The sequence below is a fragment of the Chlamydotis macqueenii genome, chromosome 3, assembly GCF_036417535.1.
Source record: "Chlamydotis macqueenii isolate bChlMac1 chromosome 3, bChlMac1.mat, whole genome shotgun sequence".
Lineage (NCBI taxonomy): Eukaryota > Metazoa > Chordata > Aves > Otidiformes > Otididae > Chlamydotis > Chlamydotis macqueenii.
In genome coordinates, this window is record NC_141558.1 from 107,792,169 (window position 1) to 107,815,864 (window position 23,696).

At 41.0% G+C, this 23,696-nt stretch overlaps 1 protein-coding gene across 1 annotated transcript in view; it reads left to right on the forward strand.

The window, feature by feature from the left end:
- Positions 1-23,696, forward strand: part of MTHFD1L (methylenetetrahydrofolate dehydrogenase (NADP+ dependent) 1 like) — a 158,262-nt gene that overhangs the window by 7,733 nt on the left and 126,833 nt on the right. Inside the window, exons 7-11 of the mRNA XM_086745151.1 lie at positions 198-322; positions 8,592-8,703; positions 13,485-13,564; positions 14,280-14,377; positions 19,504-19,677. Of these exons, the coding sequence (XP_086601277.1) occupies positions 198-322; positions 8,592-8,703; positions 13,485-13,564; positions 14,280-14,377; positions 19,504-19,677 (589 nt within the window). The remainder of the gene's footprint in view (positions 1-197; positions 323-8,591; positions 8,704-13,484; positions 13,565-14,279; positions 14,378-19,503; positions 19,678-23,696) is intronic.

The following is a 23,696-nucleotide window of genomic DNA, read 5'->3' on the forward strand; positions in this document are numbered from 1 at the left end:
ACAACAGCTGTGGTTGTGCAGGCACACAATGCTGTCCTGTCCTGAGCTGCTTTACTGGCTCTTCTGGAGAGCTTTGCTAAGGGGTGGCCTGGTAAAGGACAGTGAGTTCACGTAGCGCCCCAGCTCTACGGCCCGGCAGAGCCTGGTGCTAGCACCTTCACCAAGGGCAGCTGAATGACTTGCCTTGTGTCACGCAGGTGGAAAGACGGTGCTGGTGGTGGGGGCCAGCGGGGCGGTGGGCGCTGCCTTGCAGTGCCTGCTGCAGAGGGAGGGAGCGGCCACCCTGAGCTGCCGGTGGAAAGCCCCTCAGCTGCAGACCAAGGTGAGTGCTCTTTTGTCTGCCCAGCACCTGGGTTGCATCCTGCATCCCCACTATCTGGGCATCCCTGTTTGCTGCCCATGTAGCGCTGCTCCCCTTTGCTGCCGTTCCCAAGAGGATTTATAGAATCATAAAATCTTTAAGGTTGGAAAACACCTCCAAGATCATCAAGTCCAACCAACAACCTAACACCACCATGTCCACTAAATCATGGCCTGAAGTGCCACGTCTACATGTTTTTTGAATACCTCCAAGAATGGTGACTCCACCACTTCCCTGGGCAGGACTTATCGTTGCAGTTATGGGCACTACTGGAGCTCACTGGTAGCCAGCGTGGGTTAGGGTCTTTTCTCTTTTGCTTCCTGCTTGCTCAGAAATGGGCCTCAGGCAAACTGTGGCCTCTACAAGAATATTACATATATAGCAGCAGCTGCTACAACTTCATTATTTTACAGCAGAAGCTGTGAGAGAAATAATTCAGGGTTACAGTTTTAAACGAATGTGTTAGGTCTCCCTTTTTCTTTCCTTTGGTGTGAGAGAGATGCCCACTTTCTTCTTGTCCTGTGATATAGTAATCTCTATGAAATTACTTTCATTGAGTTTGTGTCTAAAGGTTTGCAAATGCTGCCTCTTTTGGGACAAGGAGGATCAGAATTTTTGTCTTTGAAAAGAACTGTAAAAGGATTCAGAGACATTCAGGAGCCTTCATTTGAAGGATTTAATTTACACGGCCTTCCTGGTTGCTTTTTGCAGAGCTTTTAGCAACAACTTAGAAGTTGGTACGGCTTCTTCTCAAGCTTCCCAGTTTGTTCTTAGTCCCAGATTTCATAGAAGAATGCAACTGGGAACGTGTTGTCCTTTGGACCATGCGTAGAGGGGTTCAGATGTTGGCTGCAGAAGGGGTGCAGGCACTCCAGGGGCTGCTTGCCAGTCGCGGTAGGGGTGAGGTGCGAGGGACTGCAGTGTGCTATTTGATAGCCCGTGCCACGAGGTGGCAGCCGATGCAAAATGATCCTGCAAAACCTCCGGGTTGTGAAGGCAAGGACAGGCGGGGGAAATAAGTTATACCGCAGCTGCGATAGTTAGAAAGTTCTCTGGTAAACGTGTGTTTTCACAGCTGCGGATGTTTTTGTCAGGCTTGTCTCAGCTCTGTGCTTTAAGTGACTGACAGCACTTAGGAAACATATGCCTCTCTCGATCTGTGAACTTAATACTAGCTGTGTCTCATTCTTTAATTATTTCTCATTGCTTGGGGTTGTGCTAGAGCACTGCTTTGGGCTGGATGGGGTGGGTCACAGGGTGGCCGGAGGTGTTTCCACTGGTTCACAGCAGAACTCTTGGACCAGGCCAGAGCTGCTTTTGCGGTGCTGTCGATATGCTAGAGAGAGATCTGTTTCCTTCCATCCAGATCCTTTCCCATAATCATGCTTTGCTTTTTGGCATTCCCTGTAGCTTACCTCTCGCAGCAGGTCGCTGATGGGAAACAGAATAGGAGGCCTAAGCAGGAGGCAGTTTGAGGCTTTGCACATCAGTCTTCCTGAGTTCATTTTAACTTTTGGCAGTAAAAGAGTTCCTGCTTTGCCTGGAGGACTAATCAGCAGAGCTCAGAGGAAACCTACCTTCCTCGTCTGTAAGCCTGGGGCAGTCTGTCACCAGTAACCCCCAGAGCACTGCTGAACCTGGCTGGATGTAGTTCTGTTATAGTTAACTCTAGCTCCTAGATAAAATCTAATGCATGCAGGGAAAACAGTCCTGTTTCATATTCCCAGAAACTGGAGAGTCAGAAACTGAGCACAGATTTCCCACTGGACAATAAGGCACTGCTGTCTTGTGACAACCTGTATTTGAAGTACAAAGTTGTTAGATAACATGATTATAGCTGATGATAGGAATTTATTTTATCTTGCTCATTCCAAATGCTGATTAACTGAAAACAGTTTCAAGTTTCACGGGGTTTCTTCTCTTGAGTTTTTTTTAATTTGAATTTCAAGTAAGAAAATTTATTAGTCTATGTCAAGGTTTTTCCAAGACTTAGAAGAATTAATTAATGTTTTGTCTTTACTGCACAATACACTGACTTTAGACATGGCTATACACTTTTTCTCCTTCCTGTGAATGCAGTACTTCTGCAATAACAGTCTGCATGCTGTTGTTACTATGCTGGAGCGTAGTAACTTCACTTACAAAGTGAGGGATGAAGGGTATGAGCTGTTCATTAGGATGCATTTCTTTTGCAATATATACCAGGAAAGGAAAACTTGAGCTTAAGGGTAGGTATACCTTATTTGTCTTAATCCATTGGCCAGGCCCATTTGCACTGAAGCACTAATCCTGAACTTAGTGCCTTTCTTAAGTGGGTAGTACATTGCCCTTGACCAACTCTGCTGGTTTGTTCTTCTTTTGAAAGGACAGTGTAACAGTAAGTGTTTTCTTTAGAAATTCTGTCGATTTAAATGAGACACGCAACACTGAGGTTGTAGGTTTTTTTGGATTGAGTTTTGTATTGCTATGGACTTGTTATTGCTTCTTTTACTCATGCACTTTAGCAAAAATATTTTGAAAATGATCAAGAAGGAGGTGTGTTTTAGTCCACCTTAGGAAAAGTCTAAGGGTATAGAGGTGGCTCTGCTGACAAACAGCGTAATACCATCTACCCTCTGACTTAGTGTGCTCCTTTAAAGCAAGTCTTTTCTGTCCTACAGCAGGAAAAGGGAATAAAGTAAATAACGGTACATTTTAATTTCTTTGCTTTGACCTGCATGAATAATAGACACACTTTGCATGTTCTCTTCCCTCCCTGCTTCATACTTTGTTAAGGTGAACAGATTAATGTTTCTTTTTGTTTCATTTTGGGCTTGCTTGACTTTAGTTATTAAAAATAGTCATCACGGCACACCTGAGCCGTGTCCTTCAACACTCTTGAGCTTCCTGGGTTCTCAAATAAAATCACAAATTAAAGCAGTATATTTCAGAAGGTTCATATGCGTAGTTGCCGTGAAGAAACACTGTTCTTTTTGCCTTGGTATGTTGCATGTGAAATAAATTACGAAGTAAGGGATAAAGACTTGATCATTTTGGTGGAAATAAGTAAGATGTTATCATCCTGTTAAGCTTTGTGTAGATGACTTTTCAAAGCACAATCCCTGCAGAGTGCCTGAAGAATGACCTAGTGACATACTTTCAGGAACATCTCAATTGTTGTCATTTAAAAATGGGACCGCCCAAAAGTCAATTCAGTGTGGAGAATGGGAACTGATGTGCTTAGTGCTTTATTATATTAGAATTAGACTTTCCAGTTTGAAAGGAGGTTGTCAAATAGTTTCAGATTGAAAAGTAGAGCTTATTTTCTTGCCAAAACATGGATCATACTTAGTACCTATGACAAAGGAATTTTGTTCCAGGTGTCTACATTCAGTCAGTCATTATTTCAGCGCATCATCTTACATGAAGTCTTTACGTGAACCACATTTTACTTGTTTTAAGAGAGCTACTGTCCTACAATTTTTTTGTAAAAGAACTGAAAATTGGTATATCTAGGTATAATTAGGAATAGAACACTTGTTTGTAAAAGCCTGGTTGAGAAGTAGGAGAATGATTCAGCTGGAGTGTGTGAATGGGAGGTTCTTTTTTAGGTTGGATAGGAACCCTCTTTTGGCCACAGTCTGCTTTTCCTTAGAGCCAACACTTCAGCTTCAGACTGTTAGACATCTCTCAGTCATTTGCTGTCCTGTTTTTGCTGTCTTGATAAGACCAAGTGTCTTGGTACTGGCAGAAGAATACATTTTGTGTCATAAGCATGTAAGTAAGTATGCAAGAACATGAGATCAAGTGTACAGATCCCATGAGAGGACAGGAGAGGGACACTGCGTGAGATTTTCTAATGATGCTGCTGTAGACAAAGGATTTATGCTTCAACATTTTATGTGCCTCATATCTGTTCCTTGCAGTGTGAAATTTATCTCCCAGCCTGTGAGCTAGAGGAACAGTTCCTAAAGCTTGCATCACAGTAGTAGGCTTGAGCCCGTAGTAGAGGTGTGGACCTAATTTTCACACGCACCGTGTAGGCCAAGTGCATTCAGGCTGATGTCGTAGGGAAGGAGCAGTCAGTGTCTGGGTAAGAAGATGGGAGCTGGTGGCTGCCCAGTGTGGCTCATCCCCGAGATCCGCGGCCAGGGAAGAGGGATCAGAGCAGACCATGCATAGTTGTTCCACTGGGTTGCTAATAATTTGCAAACCTTGAACTTCCTGAGGTATAGAGATGGAGCTGGAAGAAACCATGTAAGGAGAACATGCCTCGCTGGATAAAGTACCTAAAACTAGTCATTGACCTCAAAAATGTTCAGGATTTCAGAAGGTAATTAGAATTGCTGTGATTGAAGTGGAATAAGATCTGTAAACTGATGTGTAAAATTATTTTTTTCATACGGAGAGTTGTGAAAAAACTTTGAGTCAGGTTCCTATTCCTCATCCCATGTCTTAAATTTTAGCTGACCTAACTTCAGGCTCAGGAAACAGAGGACTTGTTATGTTTCAAATATTAATTTCAAATATTTTTTTGTTTGATAATATATTTTAAAATTGCTTTTGTAGCAGTCAGTTTTAACTATGGGGAAATGAAATTTTTATGCAGGCTTCATAGCAAAATGGGTTTTCAGTTATCTGGAATATACAGCTACTTTGTACCATTATCATTAAATACTTGGCTGGAACGTCTGTATTGTTGTTTTAACATTTGGTGTTCTGTCTTGGGAATGGGTGGTGCTTCTTAATCTGCTTCTACTTAAATCTTGGTGGAGAAAGTTGTATTTTGTTATGAGGTAAGGTTTCAGATTATTTATTGGCACAGCTCTTCCCAACTGAAAAAATACTTACCGGTGAGAAGGCAGGGTACTACTCAAGTATTAGCTTACTTTGTCTTCAGTCTGTTGCCTAGTGCATTAAGGGTGGTTTGGCATGATGCTCGTCATTCCTTCCTCTAGCCTGCCTGGTGGGATGCGGCCTTGCTGTCCAGGGAGCACCGGCCAGTCCATCGCATTGTGGCTGCACGTTCTCCCTCATGGGCATCTCCTCGACCTTCTGGCTACAGCTGCCTGTAGCATCTGGTTCCTGTCGGGTGCGTCCTCTGTCCGGGGACTGTGCAGTGCATTTGCAAGGGAGGCTGGATGTGATGATTTCATAGGTCTTTTCCATCGCTAACATCTGTGATTTGTTTCTGATGTAGGAGATAAGCCTGCACATGCCTCCCACGGCTTGCTGCTTGTGTTAGTGATTTACAGGCAGTTAAAAGAATAGGTTACGGCAGGAGAGGGGAAAAAAAAAAGCAGGGGAGGTAGGCGCACGGCTTCTTGCGAGTGAAACCAAGATGCTCTGATGGAGATCACATAAATCTCTTCCAAGGACACCTAAAGTTCTGCAAGCAACTGTTTTGCTTTCAGTGGACTCACTCTCCCAGTCAAACAAGTTTCTGGATATAATTTTTTAAAAATACTCACGGGGGAAAAAAAAAAATCTATAAAGTGTTTGTGATATACTTTATTGACTCCCCAGGAACTTTTTCAATAGTTGCACATAAAATACTTGCTCATAGCCAGACAGTTACAATTCTATCTGTGCCTTTCCTTTTTTTTTTTTTTTTTACATTTACTTTTTTTTTGTGAAATAAGTAAAAGGAGATCATGGTGGGGGAAGGCTCTGAGATCAGTGTGTCTTCAACCTGTAGGTTCGCTGCTGTGTGATACAACTTTTTTCATGGAGCATGTGGGGCAGGGCAATGAGATGAAGGGTTTTGCTGGTTTTCTGAGATGTTTATGGATATATGCAACATTAGCTATCATAACTAGTGTTAACATTGGCTACAAAAATGATTTTGTTCAGCTGCAAGGAACATTTTTTAACGTTATGATCGGTAGTCATAGAGATGAATATTTGGTCAGGTCAGTTGTTTTCTGGCATTAGAGTTACATTGGATCAATTCTGTCATAAGTATGTTGGCTGAACGTTTGTCAAAATTATTACTTGTTGCATACAGGTCTCAACTGGTTCGTAGTTCCACGATGCTAAGTGGTGTGCAAAGCTCTTAGTCCTTGTCCCAGAGGCTTTGCATGGGTTGACATACCTGACTTTCAGTATATGAATTATAACTGTGTCGTGGTTGAACCCCAGCTGGCAACTAAGCACCATGCGGCTGCTCACTTGCTCCTCCCCCACCTCTGTGGGATGGAGAGGAGAATCGAAAAAAAAAAAAGTAAAACTCATGGGTTGAGGTAAAAACAGTTTAATAGGACAGCAAAGGAAGAGAAAACAATAATAATGATTAAAAAAGAATATACAAAATAAGTGATGCACAGTGCAATTGCTCACCACCTGCTGACCGATGCCTAACCTCACCCTGAGAGGCTATTTCCCCACCCCGGCCAACTCCCCCCCCCCAGCTTTTTATGCTGAGTGGGACATCATATGGTATGGAATGTCTCTTTGGCCAGTTTGAGCCAGCTGTCCTGGCTGTGCCCCCCTCCCAGCTTCTTGTGCACCTCCAGCCTTCCTTCTGGCAGGGCATGAGAAGCTGAAAAGTCCTTGACTTAGTGTAAGCACTACTTAGCAACAACTAAAACATCAGTGCATTATCGACATTACTCTCATACCCACAGCACTCTACCAGCTACTAGGAGGAAAATTAACTCTCTCCCAGCCGAAACCAGGACAAACTGCTAGAATGTGAATATTTTTTTTTTTCCTACAAAAAAGACTGTGTAACTATTGTCGTGTAACTGACAATAATCACTGTTTTTCTCTGTGTTGATGATGTTGACTGTTACGGTAAAGGCTGCATCCTTTTGCAGGGGAAAGTGCATCTTCAGCATAGTATTCTTGGTTACACAAGTCATTGCAGCATCTTTTAATCCAAATTTGCTTGCAGATTCCTCAGTATTATTTGACCTGACTGGTCAAGCATTATGACTTATGTGACCTTCTAGGAGTGGCATGTAATTAGATATTCGCACCAGACGCAGGAGTGTAAGCAGTTTGGATAAGGCTGAATGACTGCTGAGACTGTATGTGTGCAGGCAATCATAGGAGTGTTGTGGGACTTTTGACTGAAGCCTGAATCGGCTTGTTGATTAGTCATTTGTCAAGCAAGCAAATCGTCTCCCACACTTCTGGCTTTGTGTTCTCGTGTGGATCTCTAAGGAGGGTTAGGCCATCCTCGTGTCCTCTGAGGGGAAGATGGAGTTTTTTTAGCTTCCTGCCTTTTCCACCACAGTTATGCTCTTCTCTCCTCCTGGATGCTCAACTGTGCCAAAAACCTGCTATCCTGACAGGATTTGTAGCTGTTCTTTCTTGGCAGGAGTGTTGGGCAGGGTTGCGTCAGAGCACTTTTGGCCAGAAAAGAAGCTGGAATGCTTGTCAGTCACAAATCAATTCATAGAGGGGCTGGCCGAGTTTGTGACACTTGGTATTTACATTTTTTTAAAATACTCCCAAAATCTCTGTATCTCTGAAATAATTTTTACATTTGGGCTTTAGGCTTTGGGCTTTGTGCTTGTATTTTGCTTTTTTAGTGGATCTTTATACCTCTGTCTCTGGTGCTGCCCCTTATCTCCTGGTGATTCCGATAATTGCTACAGAGCCCTGTTTCAGAGGAGGGAGGAAAGGAAGACACTTACGCCTTTGATTGTAAGAATTTTTGTAGTAACCATTTTTGCTTCAACATCTGTCAGGTTGAACTAAATCAGAGGCACTGACTAGCAAACATGAACTGAGGAGGAAAAAAACTGCTTTAATTGGTATTCTTCAAAGGCCTTGATGTTTGCAGATCAGATCCATCTTGCACTGCCGGCAGCTGGCCTGGTTCTCTGCTGTCAGATAATCTCACTGTACTCTTTATAATTGCCAATTTTCTGTCTTTCAGCCCTTCTCTTTCTTAAGTCTCTCCAAGTTATCTGATTGGACAGGCAATGATAGGTCTTCTTCTTTGAAAGTATGTAATCCCCATTAAATATTACTGGTGCTGACTGAGCCCACTTGCCCAATTTTACAGTTTGTTTACCTGACTTCATTTTAAATGCTATTGTTCTTGAATTTCATGTGGGGTAAAAATCAAGCCATCAGTTTGGATTTTTTTTTTTTGGTTGTCTGCTTGTCTGCACATACTTTGCTCAAAAGACTATTGCTGTAGAAGTCTCAGTATTGTAAGATGCATATTCAAGAATGTATTTCTAACATTTTGTGCTTTTTTTTTTTGTTTCTGGGGGTTGTTTTGGGCTGTCACTAGCTTCATCAAGCGGATGTGGTGGTAGTTGGCAGTACGAAACCCGACGATGTTCCTGTAAGCTGGATAAAGCCTGGAACCACCATCATCAGTTGTTCTCCTGACTTGCTGTCAGGTAAGAGGTGTTAACAGTTCTTGAAAGTGATGTACAGCAAGTCTTTGAGATGAGCGTGTGGCATGTTGGTGACAACACAGTGTGGTTAAAAGCTACATCTTCAGGAGAGGGCCTTTCAAAGTGAGTGTTTGTGTACAGGGGTTCTATACACGTCTCTGATGTGTAAATAGGAAAAATGTCAGGTGAGGGAAGAAAGGCTGGAACAGATTCTTCATACCAGGATTGTTAAATAAGTGATGATCCTATGGGTTCAAAGAATTCAGAGGGAAGACTTTTGGGTCCTCAGATGAGCTATTATTTAGTGCTGTTTTGTACAGTGTGTTATCCTGTGACTTCTATGGTCTCATGTGGAACATGAGGGAAAGAAAAGAGGGGCAAAAATAGCAACTGCAAAGTGCTCTGAAGCTGTGTGCAGAGAATAGTGCAGGAGCGAATAGAGAAATCATGTGTAGCTAAGAACAGGCAGAATGTCTCCTGCAGTAATTACTCCTCCAAAAATAATTTGGATTCCCTTCCCTTCTCCTCCCCTGACTTAGGTTGGTGAGGGGATATATATTCATTAATGTCTCAGCTGAAAAACGCTACAGAATTTTCTTAGGAATAAAACTAAGAAAGCTTCCCAGAAGTTATTCTATTCCACTGCTACAGTTGCATTTCCTGTAAAATTCCTTAAAGTCCTATGAAGATCTCTAGGTATTTTCTAGATTTTCATATGTATATGAATGTGACTGTTTAGTGTCCAGATGGGATTATGCTGCAAATGAATAGGAAAATAAGGAAGTACGTGGATACTGTGATTGGTTAATCTGTTTTTCTAAATCCATCACAAGTGTGCTTATTGACATCTATGGATACAAAACTGGGGAAATGGGCATGAGGCCAAGGAAAATTAACTGTATGGTTCTTAAACTGGGGATATTCCCTAAGGACAAATTAAGCAGACACTCTATGCAGAGCTAATGCAAAATCAGGCTCATAATAAAGCAGCTGCTGTTCCCATGCAAAGCATGGCCTTAGCAAGAGATTCCTTTCCTTGCCTTTTGTGATACCCTCTTGACTGTGGGTGTGGGAGATCTGGGTTATTATTCACTCAGTTGTCTGAAGGCATTTGGGCATTCATCTTTCACCTCCCAGAATAGTGCTCTGATCCTAACAAGGATCTCAGGGGTGGGTACCAAACCTTATCCCTTGCTGTTGTTGCACAACTTGTCCAAAAATAATTGTTTTCTTTTTCCTATCCTAGTGATTAGGAGACTCCTTGCATCTTTAATGCCCATTTATTTTGCATGGGGATTGCTGGATATAATTGCGATGTATCTGTGGGACAGGGCATGGATCATAGGTCTCTTCAACAGGTACCCAGTCTACTGGTATTAAATACTTATGTGAGGGAGGAATGGGGGAGAAAGGGAAAGGAGCAGAGAAGAGAGGGAATAGTGGTACAGCAGTAGCACATCGAGATAAATAAATGAAAAGGAAAGGCCCCTCCTCATTTTAATCCTTCTTAGCAGAAAAATCTTAGGTGTTGGACTCGGGGTAGAAGTGCAGGTCTATGAGGACAGTCTGAGCAGGCAGCGCTAATGACTGAACTCTCCCGGCTCTTTGTGCAACCTCGTGCAAGCCACACTTTCGGATACCTAGTTCTCTCCTTCCGTTGCAGAGGTCTTCAGAGACCTAAAAGTTATGCAGAATAACTGCATGCCATGTCTTGAGACTTAAGTATCTTCATGCCTCAGTTGCTCTATAGAACTATAGATAATATTATTGTTTCCCTTTCCTAAAAGAGTGCTGTTAGGAAAACTGCATTGAAACATTGGAGTGGTGTTCACGTACCATGGCAACAATCATTCTTAAGGCAGGAAATGTAAGACTTGGCATAAGCATGTAGATTTCTTTGCATTTTTCAAGTTGTAGCAGTGGGCTGTGCATTTCATTTTACAGCTTTTCTCTGGAAAGGCAGCATGAGATTTTTAGCAAGATAATTTAAATAGAACTTATCTACCAAATGTCCATCTGTCGGAATCTTGGAGAAACTCCAAAAGAATAGCAGAAATGCATTTTAGCAGCTTTAAAAAATGCTGGCCTCAAGACTTACTAGAGAGGTACATGAAACACAGGTGTCTTTGACAGGAAGAATGCACTTAGTTTAATTGCAAGGTATTTATTAAAAGCCTGTTGTGGAGCAGTCATGACCTTGGAGAAACAATTGAGCCTTACAACTGACTATTCCGTTTCAGTATGTTTCAGTGATGGGATCTGGCTGAGATGCTTGGAAATTGCTTTGGGTTTTTTCTTGCTTTAGAAATGTCCAACTTAACATCTGTGGAGTCACAGGAATTAAATGAAGCGTGAAAGCAACAATTGCCATGAAGTAACTTTTATTCTTGCTAGAAGATGGCTAGATTTCTATTTTACGTGGGTGTATATGTAGTCTAAGACACTCACATGTTTTAAAAGCACTAAAAATTAGCAAGGACATAGCTGATCTGGGCAGCTGTAATGATGTAAGCCAGGAGGGTAGAGCTAAAAGTGCTTGCTCCAAAGTCACAGAATTCTTTTTCAAGTATTTTTTTAATCGAATCAAAGATTTTTGAATTCTGACAGTTTTAAAATATTCTACAATTTCTGGCAGTGCAACATCTTATTCTGCCACACCAATGACTGTGGAATCAAGTGAGTGCTGGTAGTGTCTTGCAGGAGAATATTTTATATGTAAATGTATAGGAATGAAAATTAAGTTTCTGAACAAAACTTAAGGATGCCACAATTATGTGGGATTGGATGTCCAGCTCCTTTGGGGTTCCTTGAAAGCTGAAGCCCATATGGTTTAAGTACATTAGTGGGAAATTCAAACATTTCCCCACTTTTTCTCTATTCTAAGCTGCCTGAGCAGACACGTAGTGCATGACAGCAGCCCTCACCCATCCGCAGAGCAGAGTATGAATAGATGGGCGGATGGGCCATAGTTAGGGTGAGTCAGAGGAGGGAGCACAGTGTCTGCAGTTCAGCTGATCTTCTGGCCATAATCCAAAGCAGAGAGTGCTATTCCGGCTCCCATCTGGAAAATTTATCCTAGGAGAGCTGTTGCAATCCCGTGATTGTCTTGTTAGCTCATGTGTGCATGACTTTCACCTCTAGCTTCACCTTCACCCCTGTAAAAGCCTGGTTAGTCATTCGTAGGGTGAGCATGTAGCATAGGCAGCCGGAGAGAAGTTGTTTGTTGATGGGAAGTATCTAATTCTGATATGTATTTACACACATGCTAGCTCTGCCCTGATAAAGAAGTCATAATTAAGCCAAATAACATAAAAAGTCAAAATGTTTCTGTAAAGCACAGCTGTCTGAAAGGGGATTTTAAACTTCATTCTTCCTACTTCATTTGTCTCTTTGGCAGCTCTCCCAGCCTGGTCTCAAAGCAACAGCAGTCAACTTATGACTGTGATAGACTGTTCCAGTAAAACTCTTCTGTCTGAGTCTAAAACTGAGTGTCTCCAGAAGATTTTTTTTTTTTTTTTTTAAATAGCAAATGTTAATGCAAGTAGAAGAACTTCCCAGATACTTTCTTAATTAGAGTTTAATGTCAGGACTGTCACCTTCTGCTTGGTTAGCTTTGTCACTAACTTACAGATGCCTGCTGGCGAGAACGTTTGAGAAAGCATTAGAAAACATACTGAATGAGACAGGTTGTGGTGTGGTGGGGTGCTGTGCTGGCTGCTCTGCACGCCTCTGCCTGCCACTCTGGCTTCAGCCTGAGGTTCCTGTGCCCTGCCGCTGCTGAGGCCCTTGTCGACAGGGGTAGTTGTGCGAGGCAACGTGAGTGGTTTGTGATCACTACAGATGGGATGAGTAGAGTGAGAGCTTGACCAGGTCAGGATTTGCACTTCAGTTCCCCTGTGGGAGAGAGGTTAGAGCTGTCAGCATACAGTTGTTATTTTTTATTACAAGTAAGTCTACGCCCTTCAGAGTGCGACTAGGGCCTTGATATGTCCACAGAGACTAGGATGTGAATTTTGGAAAAATTATGTCTAGATAGAAGTCTATGAGCAACAACAGAAGAACAAGCCAGAGGAAGGATTACCGGAAAATGAGAAAATAATATGTTTAGTTAGGGTAGCTAATGTATGATTATTATATGATATATTGCCACTAGAAAGAATTATAACTGTCTCTAAAGTTGGAGTCACTCTGAATTGTGTAGACTCTTCAGAATATCTACTTTAATGTCACACTGATGAGGATAAGTTTTGCTGCTCAAAAAAATTTGCATATTCTGATTCCAAGTTATAAATCCCATTGGATAATAATCCTATATAGTATTTTGTAATCATTACTTTGTTCTCCCTCACTGTAGTGGGTGTGTGGAAAAGAAGACCGTCTTTACCATGCTCATTTAGGTGTTCTGTTTAAAAATATATACAGCTTTTCAAAGCCTTGCAACTGTCTGGCGTTTTATTTTTTTTTTTTTTTTTTTTGTCCAAAAGCAGTTTGGGTCCTGGAATTAATCTCTGTGTTTCCTTATTTTCTTTTTCAAGTATGTGTATGCTTATCATATGCATGTGTGTGTTTGTGTAATATGCTTCAGAGCATACAGTTGCTCTCTGGTTTTCACACTATATCCATCTTCCTGGGTGATTTCATTTGGAATACTAAAGAAGCCACCTATAATTTTGTTGATGACATTATTAAAGTCAACATTCAGAATTTTTTTTGTTTGGACGTACCTTTGAAATACCACTCACAAAAGCTTTGTGATTTATTTGTGCAATACTTCTGCTTTACAGGGAAACACAACTACGATCAGCAAAACAACCATGCTGCTGAAAAGGCTGTTGGTTCTCTTGCAATAGCAATGCGAATGCAGGTTAGTGCAACTTCCAACATTCTGAATTTGTGGCTCTTTCTGTAAGATGTAGAATTTGCTTCTACAGTTTAGATTTTAATTTTTGTTTTGCTCTGTTGAACATCTTACCTGCTTTCCATTTTAATAGCAACTCTTAATCAGTTAGGATTAGTCATACCTGTGACGTTTACTTAAGAGAAACATAAATTAAAAATCAAACATGTCATAATTCTAATGATTGCAGTAAAGCTTGGCAGAAGCACTTGTACCAGTAGACTAATGTTACTTATTCTGGTATAACAGTGAAGATTAATTGTATTTGTGCAGATTTTTGTGGCGTGATGGATAGAAGGTCCAAAAGTTTTGATTTATGTGGAAGCAGCATGAGTCAGTCAGTGAACAATTAATATCTTCCATTATTTTTAAGGTGTAAGAGAAGAATAGTAATTCTCCATTTTACCAGAATAAAATCATCAAGTATTTAATTAGAGACTTTTCTCTGCCACTTAAGTGTTAATGGTCTTGTTTCTTTTTGAAATGTGGACAAACAATAGCATAGTAATAGGGCAGTGTTTTTTCTTTCCTCCTAAACCATTAAATGGAAAGATTTTTAAGTCTGGGTTTTTGTTAGGCTTTGCTGTGGAAGTTATTTCAACATAACTCATGAGACCGTTTGAAATTAGCGTTCAGCATTTATGATGCAGCTGGTGTGTGCTGTTTTCTTCTTTAAAAACAGAACATGGTGAAAAACACGGAGCGATGGATCCAGTCCCAGCAGTACAGGAAGTGGGACCTCCGCTGCTTGAAACTGCAGCCTCTCTCCCCAGTGCCCAGGTAATAAGTGTAAAGAGTAGGCAAGTGTTAAATGTGACAATGAACCTAAAAATGGTCTGTGCCTAATTATTTTTTATTCTGCTTATGCGGGCTATATGTTGTGCAGTTTTGTTGGATGCCTCATTGTGACCTTATCCTTCTGTTTCTTATAAATTTTTACTTTTATGACATGCATTGGAGCCAAGCTTTGTTTAATGAAGACCTAAAGCTGGAAGATTTCACTAAGGGAGAGAGGTGAAGCCTTGTGTAACTTCAACAGAAATACAAAATGCAAGAAGTTCCTAATGGCTACACCCTGATGTAGGAAGGTGTTTATGGATCTAGTTAAGATCTAGTGATTTCAGCTGGCATTTGATCTTGTATTTAGTTTCTTCCTTCGGTAGAAGTACTTTCTTTTCTACATTGGACTTTTAAATTCCTGTGTAGATGTGAAAAGCAGGAAGCATATTTATTCTCGTAGCCAGAATCTTTTTTTGATCAATTCCTGTCATTCACCTTCCAAGGCCCACATCTGTGTTGGAGGGATTTTAGGTCTGCCTTGGCATAGTTGCTGACATCTCTGACATTTAGAGCAGCCTGAGCTCTTTGCTGTGCTGAAGTGCTGTGCTCTGTGTTGGTTGTATTGGGTGACGGAGAGAGGAGCCAAGGACTTGAAGTGAGGTTCTGCTGTGTAGGAAAGCTTTGAATTTTTTTGTGCTTGTCTGTACGCCTGCTTCTGGGCCATGCAGATGCTGAAGGGACCTCACGTAGGAAGAAAGACAGAGAGAGCTGAGACTGCTCAGCCTGGTGAAGAGAAGGCTCAGGGAGATCTCATCAATGTGTGTAAATACAATGTATGTAAATACAAGGGTACAAAGAAGATGGCGTCAGACTCTCTTCAGTGGTGCCCAGTGATAGGACCCAAGGCAGTAGACACAAACTGAAACGCAGGAGGTTCCCTCTGAACATCAGGAAACACTTTTTTACTGTGAGGGTGACCAAGTGCTGGCACAGATTGCCCAGGGAGGTTGTGGAGTCTCCGTCCTTGGGGATAGTCAAAATCCGTCTGGGCATGGTCCTGGGCAACTAACTGGCTCTCAGTGGCCCTGCATGAGCAGGGGGTTGGACCAGATGACCTCCAGAGATCCCTTCCAACCTCAGCCACTCTGTGGTTCTCTAATTCTGAATCCCACTGCTGTTTTTGGAAAGCTCTAACAAAATGTTTTCTTTTCTAAGCGTTTTGATTCAGTTTTCGCTGTCTCTTACAACAGTTTACTGGGAATGGACGAAACTGTAATTTGAAGCAGAGGTGCCTAAAGAATGAGTTCTCTGTTGTACCCAGGGATGCAAGGGAGAAGAAATGCTTGAACTTTTCCTGGGCCAGCATGTAACATTTATAGAATTAAAGCCTGAAAAATCTATCATTAAATAATACAGTTAAAAGGTGGGTTAAGGCATATGATGTCATGAGTGTGATGGTGAAAAAAACTCTCAAAAAAGGTATTCCCAACCCTCTCTATGACATTATGTGTTTAGTAGATAAATATTTACATAATTAATATGTAATAGCATATAACATAATCAGTAATAGGACTTCCATTTACTTGGAAATTCTATAGCTTTATGTCTTTTTTCTTTTAAATATAAAATAACTCATCAGATGGAAAGTATCCTGCAATAAAATGTAATCTTACAGTAATACACCACATTGTGTGGAAACAGATGGAGTTTTCATTGAAAATGAGGCAAAGCTGCTTAAGCACTAAAACTAGGAACATCTTTTTGATTTCTGTGAAATCTGGGTGTCAACTGAAGTATTTCCAAAGATATTGGAAATGGAACAGAAGATTTTCTTACAAATATACAGTACAAAAGAATTCCAGCGCACAGGCTGAGTAGATGTAGAGCCTTCCACCATCTTTTAAATTTTCTTGTATTTTGTAAATTATGACTTACCACTGTCAATGGTGGACTCCTTGCGTAACAATTCTCATTCATGCAGAAGAACAACTGTTGCATATTTCCAGCGATACTGAATAACGGAACTTATTAAATAATTCTGATATTTCCAATATAGAGAATATATTGTTAAACTAGAAGAGCTAGCTACAAATGTAGACTTATAAATGCTAGTTATAATCAAATCTTCAATTTCCTGTGTTGTAGAAAATACTTTAACCAGAAATAATAGACTGGACCTAAACATTTCATACGTGTTGTTTAGCCCCAATAGTAGTTAAGGTATAAATGTCAATTCGTTGTGAAATTATGCGTTTTGTCACTTTATTGCATAGAATCATAGAATGGTTAGAATTGGAAGGGACCTTCAAAGGTCATCTAGTCCAACCCCCCTGCAAGGAGCAGGGACATCCCCGACTAGATCAGGTTGCTCAGAGCCTCATCCAGCCTGGCCTTGAATGTTTCCAGGGATGGGGCTTCCACCACCTCTCTGGGCAACCTGTTTCAGTGTTCTACAACTTGCATTGTAAAAAACTTTTTCCTAATATGCAATCTAAATCTACCTCCCTCTATCTTAAAACCATTACCCCTTGTCCTATCACAACAGGCCCTACTGAACAGCTTCTCCCCATCTTTCCTGTAGGCCCCCTTGAGGTACTGGAAGACCGCTATCAGGTCTCCCTGGAGCCTCCTCTTCTCCAGGCTGAACAGCCCCAACTCTCTCAGCCTGTCCTCATAGGAGAGGTGCTCCAGCCCTCTGATCATCTTTGTGGCCTCCTCTGGACCTTCTCCAACTGGTCCATGTCCTTCTTATGTTGGGGGCTCCAGAACTGGACACAGTACTCCAGGTGGGGTCTCACCAGGGCAGAGTAGAGGGGCAGAATCAGGTCCCTCGACCCGCTGGCCATGCTCCTCTTGATGCAACCCAGGATGCGGTAAAGGCATGTATCAGTGAACAATCTGTCTTTAAAGGGTTTCTAAGTTGTTAAACATCTGGTTGCCTTGAAGGTTCTTGAGGGAGTTTCAGATGGGAAAATGACAACAGCAGTGGTTTTACCAACAGATAACTGTCAGCATCCACTCTCAGTTTTACTTGACTCATAAAAATGTTTGTAATTTTATTTATCTAGAAATTCTTTACCTTTTAGTTTATTTATAAGCATACAGCTTGGTTAATTGTGCTTATTCCACTGTTTGCCAGTAGTGGTACCTTCCCACCAGTAGGTACCTAGGGTGGGAAAAGCCTCATTGTTTCTTCCAGAACTCTGAGCAGGAAGCATTTGTGGCCCAGGGTATGAGGGAAACAGGAAGGGCTGAGGTTGCTGCAGAGTGTCTTGATAGTCTGGCCTGAGATTTGAAAGAATGTCTTCTATCTTTTGGTAAAGAGGCTGCTGTATTTAGTAAGAGGAAAAATAAAGGCAGATTAACTTTCTGTTATATTGGTCTACATCCTTGTCCCTTTGCCAAAGACATTAATTGCTCTTTGCCAAAGACATCAATTGTAGGGAATAGTCACCCTACAAATTTTCCTTGCTTAAATCTTTAAGGGACCACACTGTCATTACTTATCAATATTTTTCTGGGACTCAGGTTATTTTTGTCTAGAGAGTTCTGAATGAAAAATCTAAATATTCTGTCACGTGATGTTTGTAAACAACTCCATCTTGTGTTCTCAGTACATTTTTTATAGCTAATTGTGTTTGAAGTAATGCATAAGAAACCCAAAGGTACATCCTTCTATGCAAGCGGATGTGCTTAGTATGTCTTTGGAAAAAGGCACATTCCAGTTTAGAATATGCAGTGAAATGATCAGCAACCCAACCACTGACTGCTGTGGTTGAGTAGCTCCTTGTCCTGTAGTACTGGATTATGTCATTGTCTGGATGGATGATTTCTGTGTTTCACTTAGCTGCTGCAGGGTGCAAAAGCGGGATACTTGAGAATTAGAATTGAATGATGGTCCCTCGTTTAGGATATCCTCAAAGAATTGCAAGCAGTTAAGTTGGCACAAACTGATCATTTGCTGGTGAATGGAGAACAGCCGAAGTCCACGCGTAGAGTTGAGATCTGGCAGTAGTTCTGTGTTCATCTGTGGATATTTGAGGTCTTGCAGACTGTTTGAAAGTTCCGGACATTAGCTTTGATGCCATTGCCAGATTCGATCTTAAAAATATTGTAATCAACTGGAACTGCAGGAAGGAATTTAGCCTGATGAGGCTGAAAGTAATTAATCTCTTGGTAATTTTTAAACTTGCTTTTCTGGCAATGTGAGCAATACAAAGCCGAAGGAGACAACTCCTCCCATCTTGCATGCTGGGCTCTGGACTTTACCTCTGTGGGAGCTTGCAGCTGCTAAACGCTTATGGGGACATAAGGAGCAGCTAGGTCGAGCTCACAAATGAAAAATCCATGAAGGAGTATTGAATCCAAAGACCACAGGTGATCTAGGTCAGGAATTGCAGATACAGTAGTGTCCCCAAGCCTACAGCCACCTCCCCTTGGGCAATCTACCATGTGTGCTTGCTCTCGCTTGTTCTCTTGCCTCAAATGCCACTCACAGCCCTTGCTGGAAATAGTTTATAAGCTCACTGGACTTTTGACCTGAACCCTGTGCATTAGACTCCTCCATGGCCATTTTCAATTTAGGTGTGTTCTAGAAGTGCCTGAGTTGATCTTCAAATGCCTTCTTTTCTTTGGTACCCTCATGGGGGAGTAGCGAGGCTTCGCTTGCCTTGGCGGTACCCTCTGATGAAAGGTACTACGCGCACAAGCATGGCGTTTAGCTAATGTGTTTATGTGACTGTTGGCCAAGGAATGTATGCACTTTTTAGTAAAGTGTGTGTGCTGAAGTATACTGGGAGGGAGGAGAAGAAAAACAAAAACAGAAACATCCATTCTAGTGGGACTTGCTTGAGCAGACACATTACTAGCTTGATGTGAGAGCATTACGTAATACTTGGAATCTGATTAAACGAGAAAACTCTAACAAGTAACAAACACGGCACGTGATTTTCAATGTTATATTACGTGTTAGCTAATATTTAGGTTTGGTTAATAAAATGTGAGGGAGGATTGAGAAACTGATTACAATAACCCCATTGTTGGAGTATTTGCTGTTGTTTTGTGCTCTGTCGTTGACCACCTAAGCTGAGAGAAATCTCCTGGCTCCTATTTGTTTTCTTTTCCAGCGATATTGAGATTTCCCGAGCACAGAGTCCAAAAGCTGTTGATGTACTTGCCAAGGAGATAGGATTGCTTACAGATGAAATTGAGATCTATGGCCAAACCAAAGCCAAAGTACGTTTGTCCCTGCTGGAAAGGTTAAAGGATCAACCAGATGGAAAATATGTTCTAGTTGCTGGGTAAGAATGCACAGTAATGTCGTTAATGTCCACTCTTTCCACTCATATTAATGTAAACATGCAGCTTACATCTTTTTAATACACTGCACAAATAAGAACCCTGAATGTTTTCGGCTGTGTGTTGCTCTCTTCTGAAAGTGAGCAGTTTTTGAAATTTTTTGAAGTAACACAACTTTTCTTCCAAACTTTTATTACTGAAGTAAAGTATATTTTGTAAGAGGTAGTTTGTTCTAAGCTTCTTCAATGTTAACTGTTCATGTGTGCAGTTTTTCTTACCATTTTATCAGAATTTTAGATGTTTAACTTGAATATTTAAGTTTGTGTGTATTATGGCTGTTTATAAACAAACTTTACCAGAAGATACATGTTAATCTGTTGATATTAACAGTAAATACTTTTTTTATTGAAGAACAGACTACAAAGTTAAAACAGCCATGGTTTTTTTCTCTGAAATGTAGACATGTCTCCAGGCAGGCTTACGCTGCTCGCTGTTCCCACGATTATAGCAAATGCTATGCTCAGCAGGAATTATGCGCTTCTCTTCTGAAGAGCTATGGGGTTTTTCTTCATTCACTGCCACAACATTTTTTCCTTCAGCTGGTTTGCTAAGTGGAAACTTCTTATTATCTACAAGTGTGTTCAAGTTTTCATTAATGTTTAAATTGCAATATGTTCTTTATATTCTGAATTAATCTATATGGTTACTTCCTTTTAAGTAAAACCACTCAGGTTTAAAATACAGCTTTAGGCTGATCCAGAAGGAGAAGCTATCCTTAGCTTCCTTGATCTACCGATTCCTCAACTGGGGTAGTGCTTCCCAAACGGTTTGCTTTACTGCCTTCCTGTGAGGACAGCCTGAATTTCTGACACTGGGATGGAGGCATTGTAGACTGAGAGACCTGATGTCACAAAGCAGAGGCAGGCAAGTTATGAAGCTGTCTTCAAAGCTGTGTGATAGAACTACAGTGTTTAAAGATGTTCCTGGAGGATGTTGGAGCAGTTGTTTAAGAGAAGGAAATAATAGCTGGCTGCGCTTGGTTTCCTTCAGTGGAGTTGTATTTTGTATTTTGCTGCTTTGGAGAAAGAAAAGCAAGATTTAGCATTTGGCTGAGTTGAAAGAAAGTTGCTACCGTGTACTTTCAGGCATTGTCAACAGCATCAGTTGGGCGCCGTGCTGCAGGCTGTGCCAGGCTGCTCTAGCAGCAGAGTCTCTCAGAAGCAGAGGTTATTTGAAAAAGCCTGGAGGCGGGAGGTAGCAAGATGCAAAGCCCCATTCAGGTGGATTTTTGTTGTGTGAGATGGTGAGCACCAGCGCTTGCATTTTTTCACACCACTTTGTCTCCCAGTCTTCCTCAAGGAAGGTGTCTCAAGCAGTTGTCTGAATGGTGTTCTGTTGACACAGACAGACGTGTATATATGTGTGGAGGAAATGGGGAAGTTTTGACTAGCAAGATGAAAAGCTGGCAACAAATAGAAAATTGTATCTTCTTAAGTTTATAGAACATGTATAAAGACTGAACTGTGCTTCACAAACAAATGGCTGGCTTTGGTACGTACCCCGCTTGATTATACAATATATTGCTATGTGGAACTCCTCTGAAGTCTTTGCGTCTGGTGGAGTGAGTACAAAGCAACATCTGCTGCACAAGAAGTGCCTGGGCCAGGTGGCTACAGTAGTGGGAACGTTCTCTTCTGAGTTTGAGTTTGAAATAGTGTACATATAAAATATATATAAATATATATATATATAAAAAATGTGTTTATACGTTCTCAGTAGCAGACAACGATTTTAAGAAAAGTGGGGAACTGCATCTGGTGGGGAAATGTTCAGTGCAATGAAAACTGAATATCACTCAAGTGTGGAAATCAAGGAGTGAAGTAATATCCTCAATTGCATTCTTTATCCTCCCCCTGCCAAGGCAAGGTCAACCAAAACCTGCCATTTGGATTATTATGTTTGTTCACAATAACCAAAGATATTTAAAAGTTATTTTACAATGATGCAGTATAAGTCTGCAGAATAGGTTTTCAGTGCTTCAGAGGAGACATTTAAGCTATATGCTTATGCTTCAGGGTATTTGGTCTGATAGAAATATTTATTATGTATGATGTGAATTTCTTGTATGTGATGGGAGTGAAAACTGTGCGTGTGTTTTCAACAAGCTGCAAAATCTCCAACCTCCATCCATGGTGCAGCCAGTGACCTTTGTGCCTCTAATTCCACAATCGGGTTTAAATGTTTCATGATGTCTAGCAATTATAAATATTTGCTGCAAATGCTCTTCTAGTTTATTACTGATGTGCTAGAGCCCAGACTTGTGATTCTGAAAAGCAAAATGCAACCAAACATTCACTTTTTTTCATTGCCACAATTTATCATGGAGTAATTAGCTCTTGCACATCAACAGCCTGTATACAGGCTTTGAGTGCGCTAAGAAAAAAAAACAATTTACGTTGCAGAGTACGTGAACTCAGACTGCCTCCCGTTCACTGCAAGCTGAGAGCGTGCACATGAATGAAGCTTGTGCGTGACCTAGTAGATAAGTTTAGTGCCCAGGGTAACTTAATAATGCATTCAAGCATGTAGAGAGCATATTCATAAACACAATGTGAAACTACATCTAAAATTTATTAGACTCTATGTGTCCCAGAATTTTGTTTTTAAATGCTTCGGTGCTGTGGCTTTAACCAGTTAATTCTGGAAACTTGTTCAGTTCAAAAATATAAGCTAAGGAATAGTAGAATGTGGGAAAATTATGAAACATAATACTGTTTTTAGTAAGAAATGTGTTGGATTTTGAATGCTGGAGAACTTAAAATCAGTACTTTTCACCTAACATTAATAGATTGTTTTGTGATGAACTACCTTTTCAGTAAGATAAAAATGGAGGGAAATAAATACCAGCTTAATGCTTGTACAAGTTGTATGACGGTAAATATCTTAGGGACAGAATTTTCAGATTTGGAATTGCAGTTTACTTCTAATGGGTATGTATTGGATTATATTTCTGTTCACTGCATTTCTTGGGCCATGAGGTGCTAAGAAGATAAGAAAAACAGTAGGTATTTAAAAAAAAAAATACAGGGAAGAATAAGAGGGAGAATAATACCACTGTGTTGATGCACACCTGACAGTCATGGCTAAGACAGTTTGTCATGTATTCATCATGTTGCACAGCTCCTGATCAGGATTGTCTTGGAAGGGTTTCCGTCGGCATTTGAGAGTTTGTAGTTGTGGATTCCTCAGTCTGTTCCTGGCTTTGTTCAGTCACTTTAGCTTCACAGTGATCACTCTGCTTTTGTAGCTGGAAGCTCCAGTCCCATTTTGAGAATGCCACTGCAGTATTGTCATAATCATCTCACCTTGATGAAGTGACAGGAGTTGCAACACTTCTGTGCTCAGAAATAATTTTCTAACAGTTGTAATCTTGGATAGGAGATGTCTATAGGCAAGGCTGTTGTTTACAGGAACTCGATTGCCCATGCCCCTCCGTCTCTAGGCTTCGCCGGTTCCTGCGTGGATCACGGGAATGGTGAACTCATCAAAATCTTTGAAATTGCTGATGCTGATGAGTTGAAGATAGGAAATTGGAAAGAGGAGAGTTGTCACATATCCAGTAAAGTTCTTGCTGGAGTCACAGCGGCGGGGTAGCTGTGAGGAGGTTACAGCTGGTGCAGTGTATCATCTCACCGCTTGTTTATTTTCTCTTTGGGAGACCTCATGTAGCTTTCCCACAGAAACAGCTCCTCTGTAAGCTAATGTGATGTATCACAAACAAACAAAAAGTCTGCATGTTCTTATCTTTGTTTTGATATACATAAAGAGAGAAGGCTTTCCAGTCTTATGGAAGATGTTGCCAAGGAGCTGGTGACTGCTTGGTAGGTGGCAAAATAAGAAGTTTTAAGGAGGAACATGATTGTGGGGTTTCTATGTTTAGATTGAAAACATATTAAAGAAATTTGAAGAATAATGCAAATGGATGTTAAAGTCTCTTGAAGTTCATTGCAATTTACTGTAT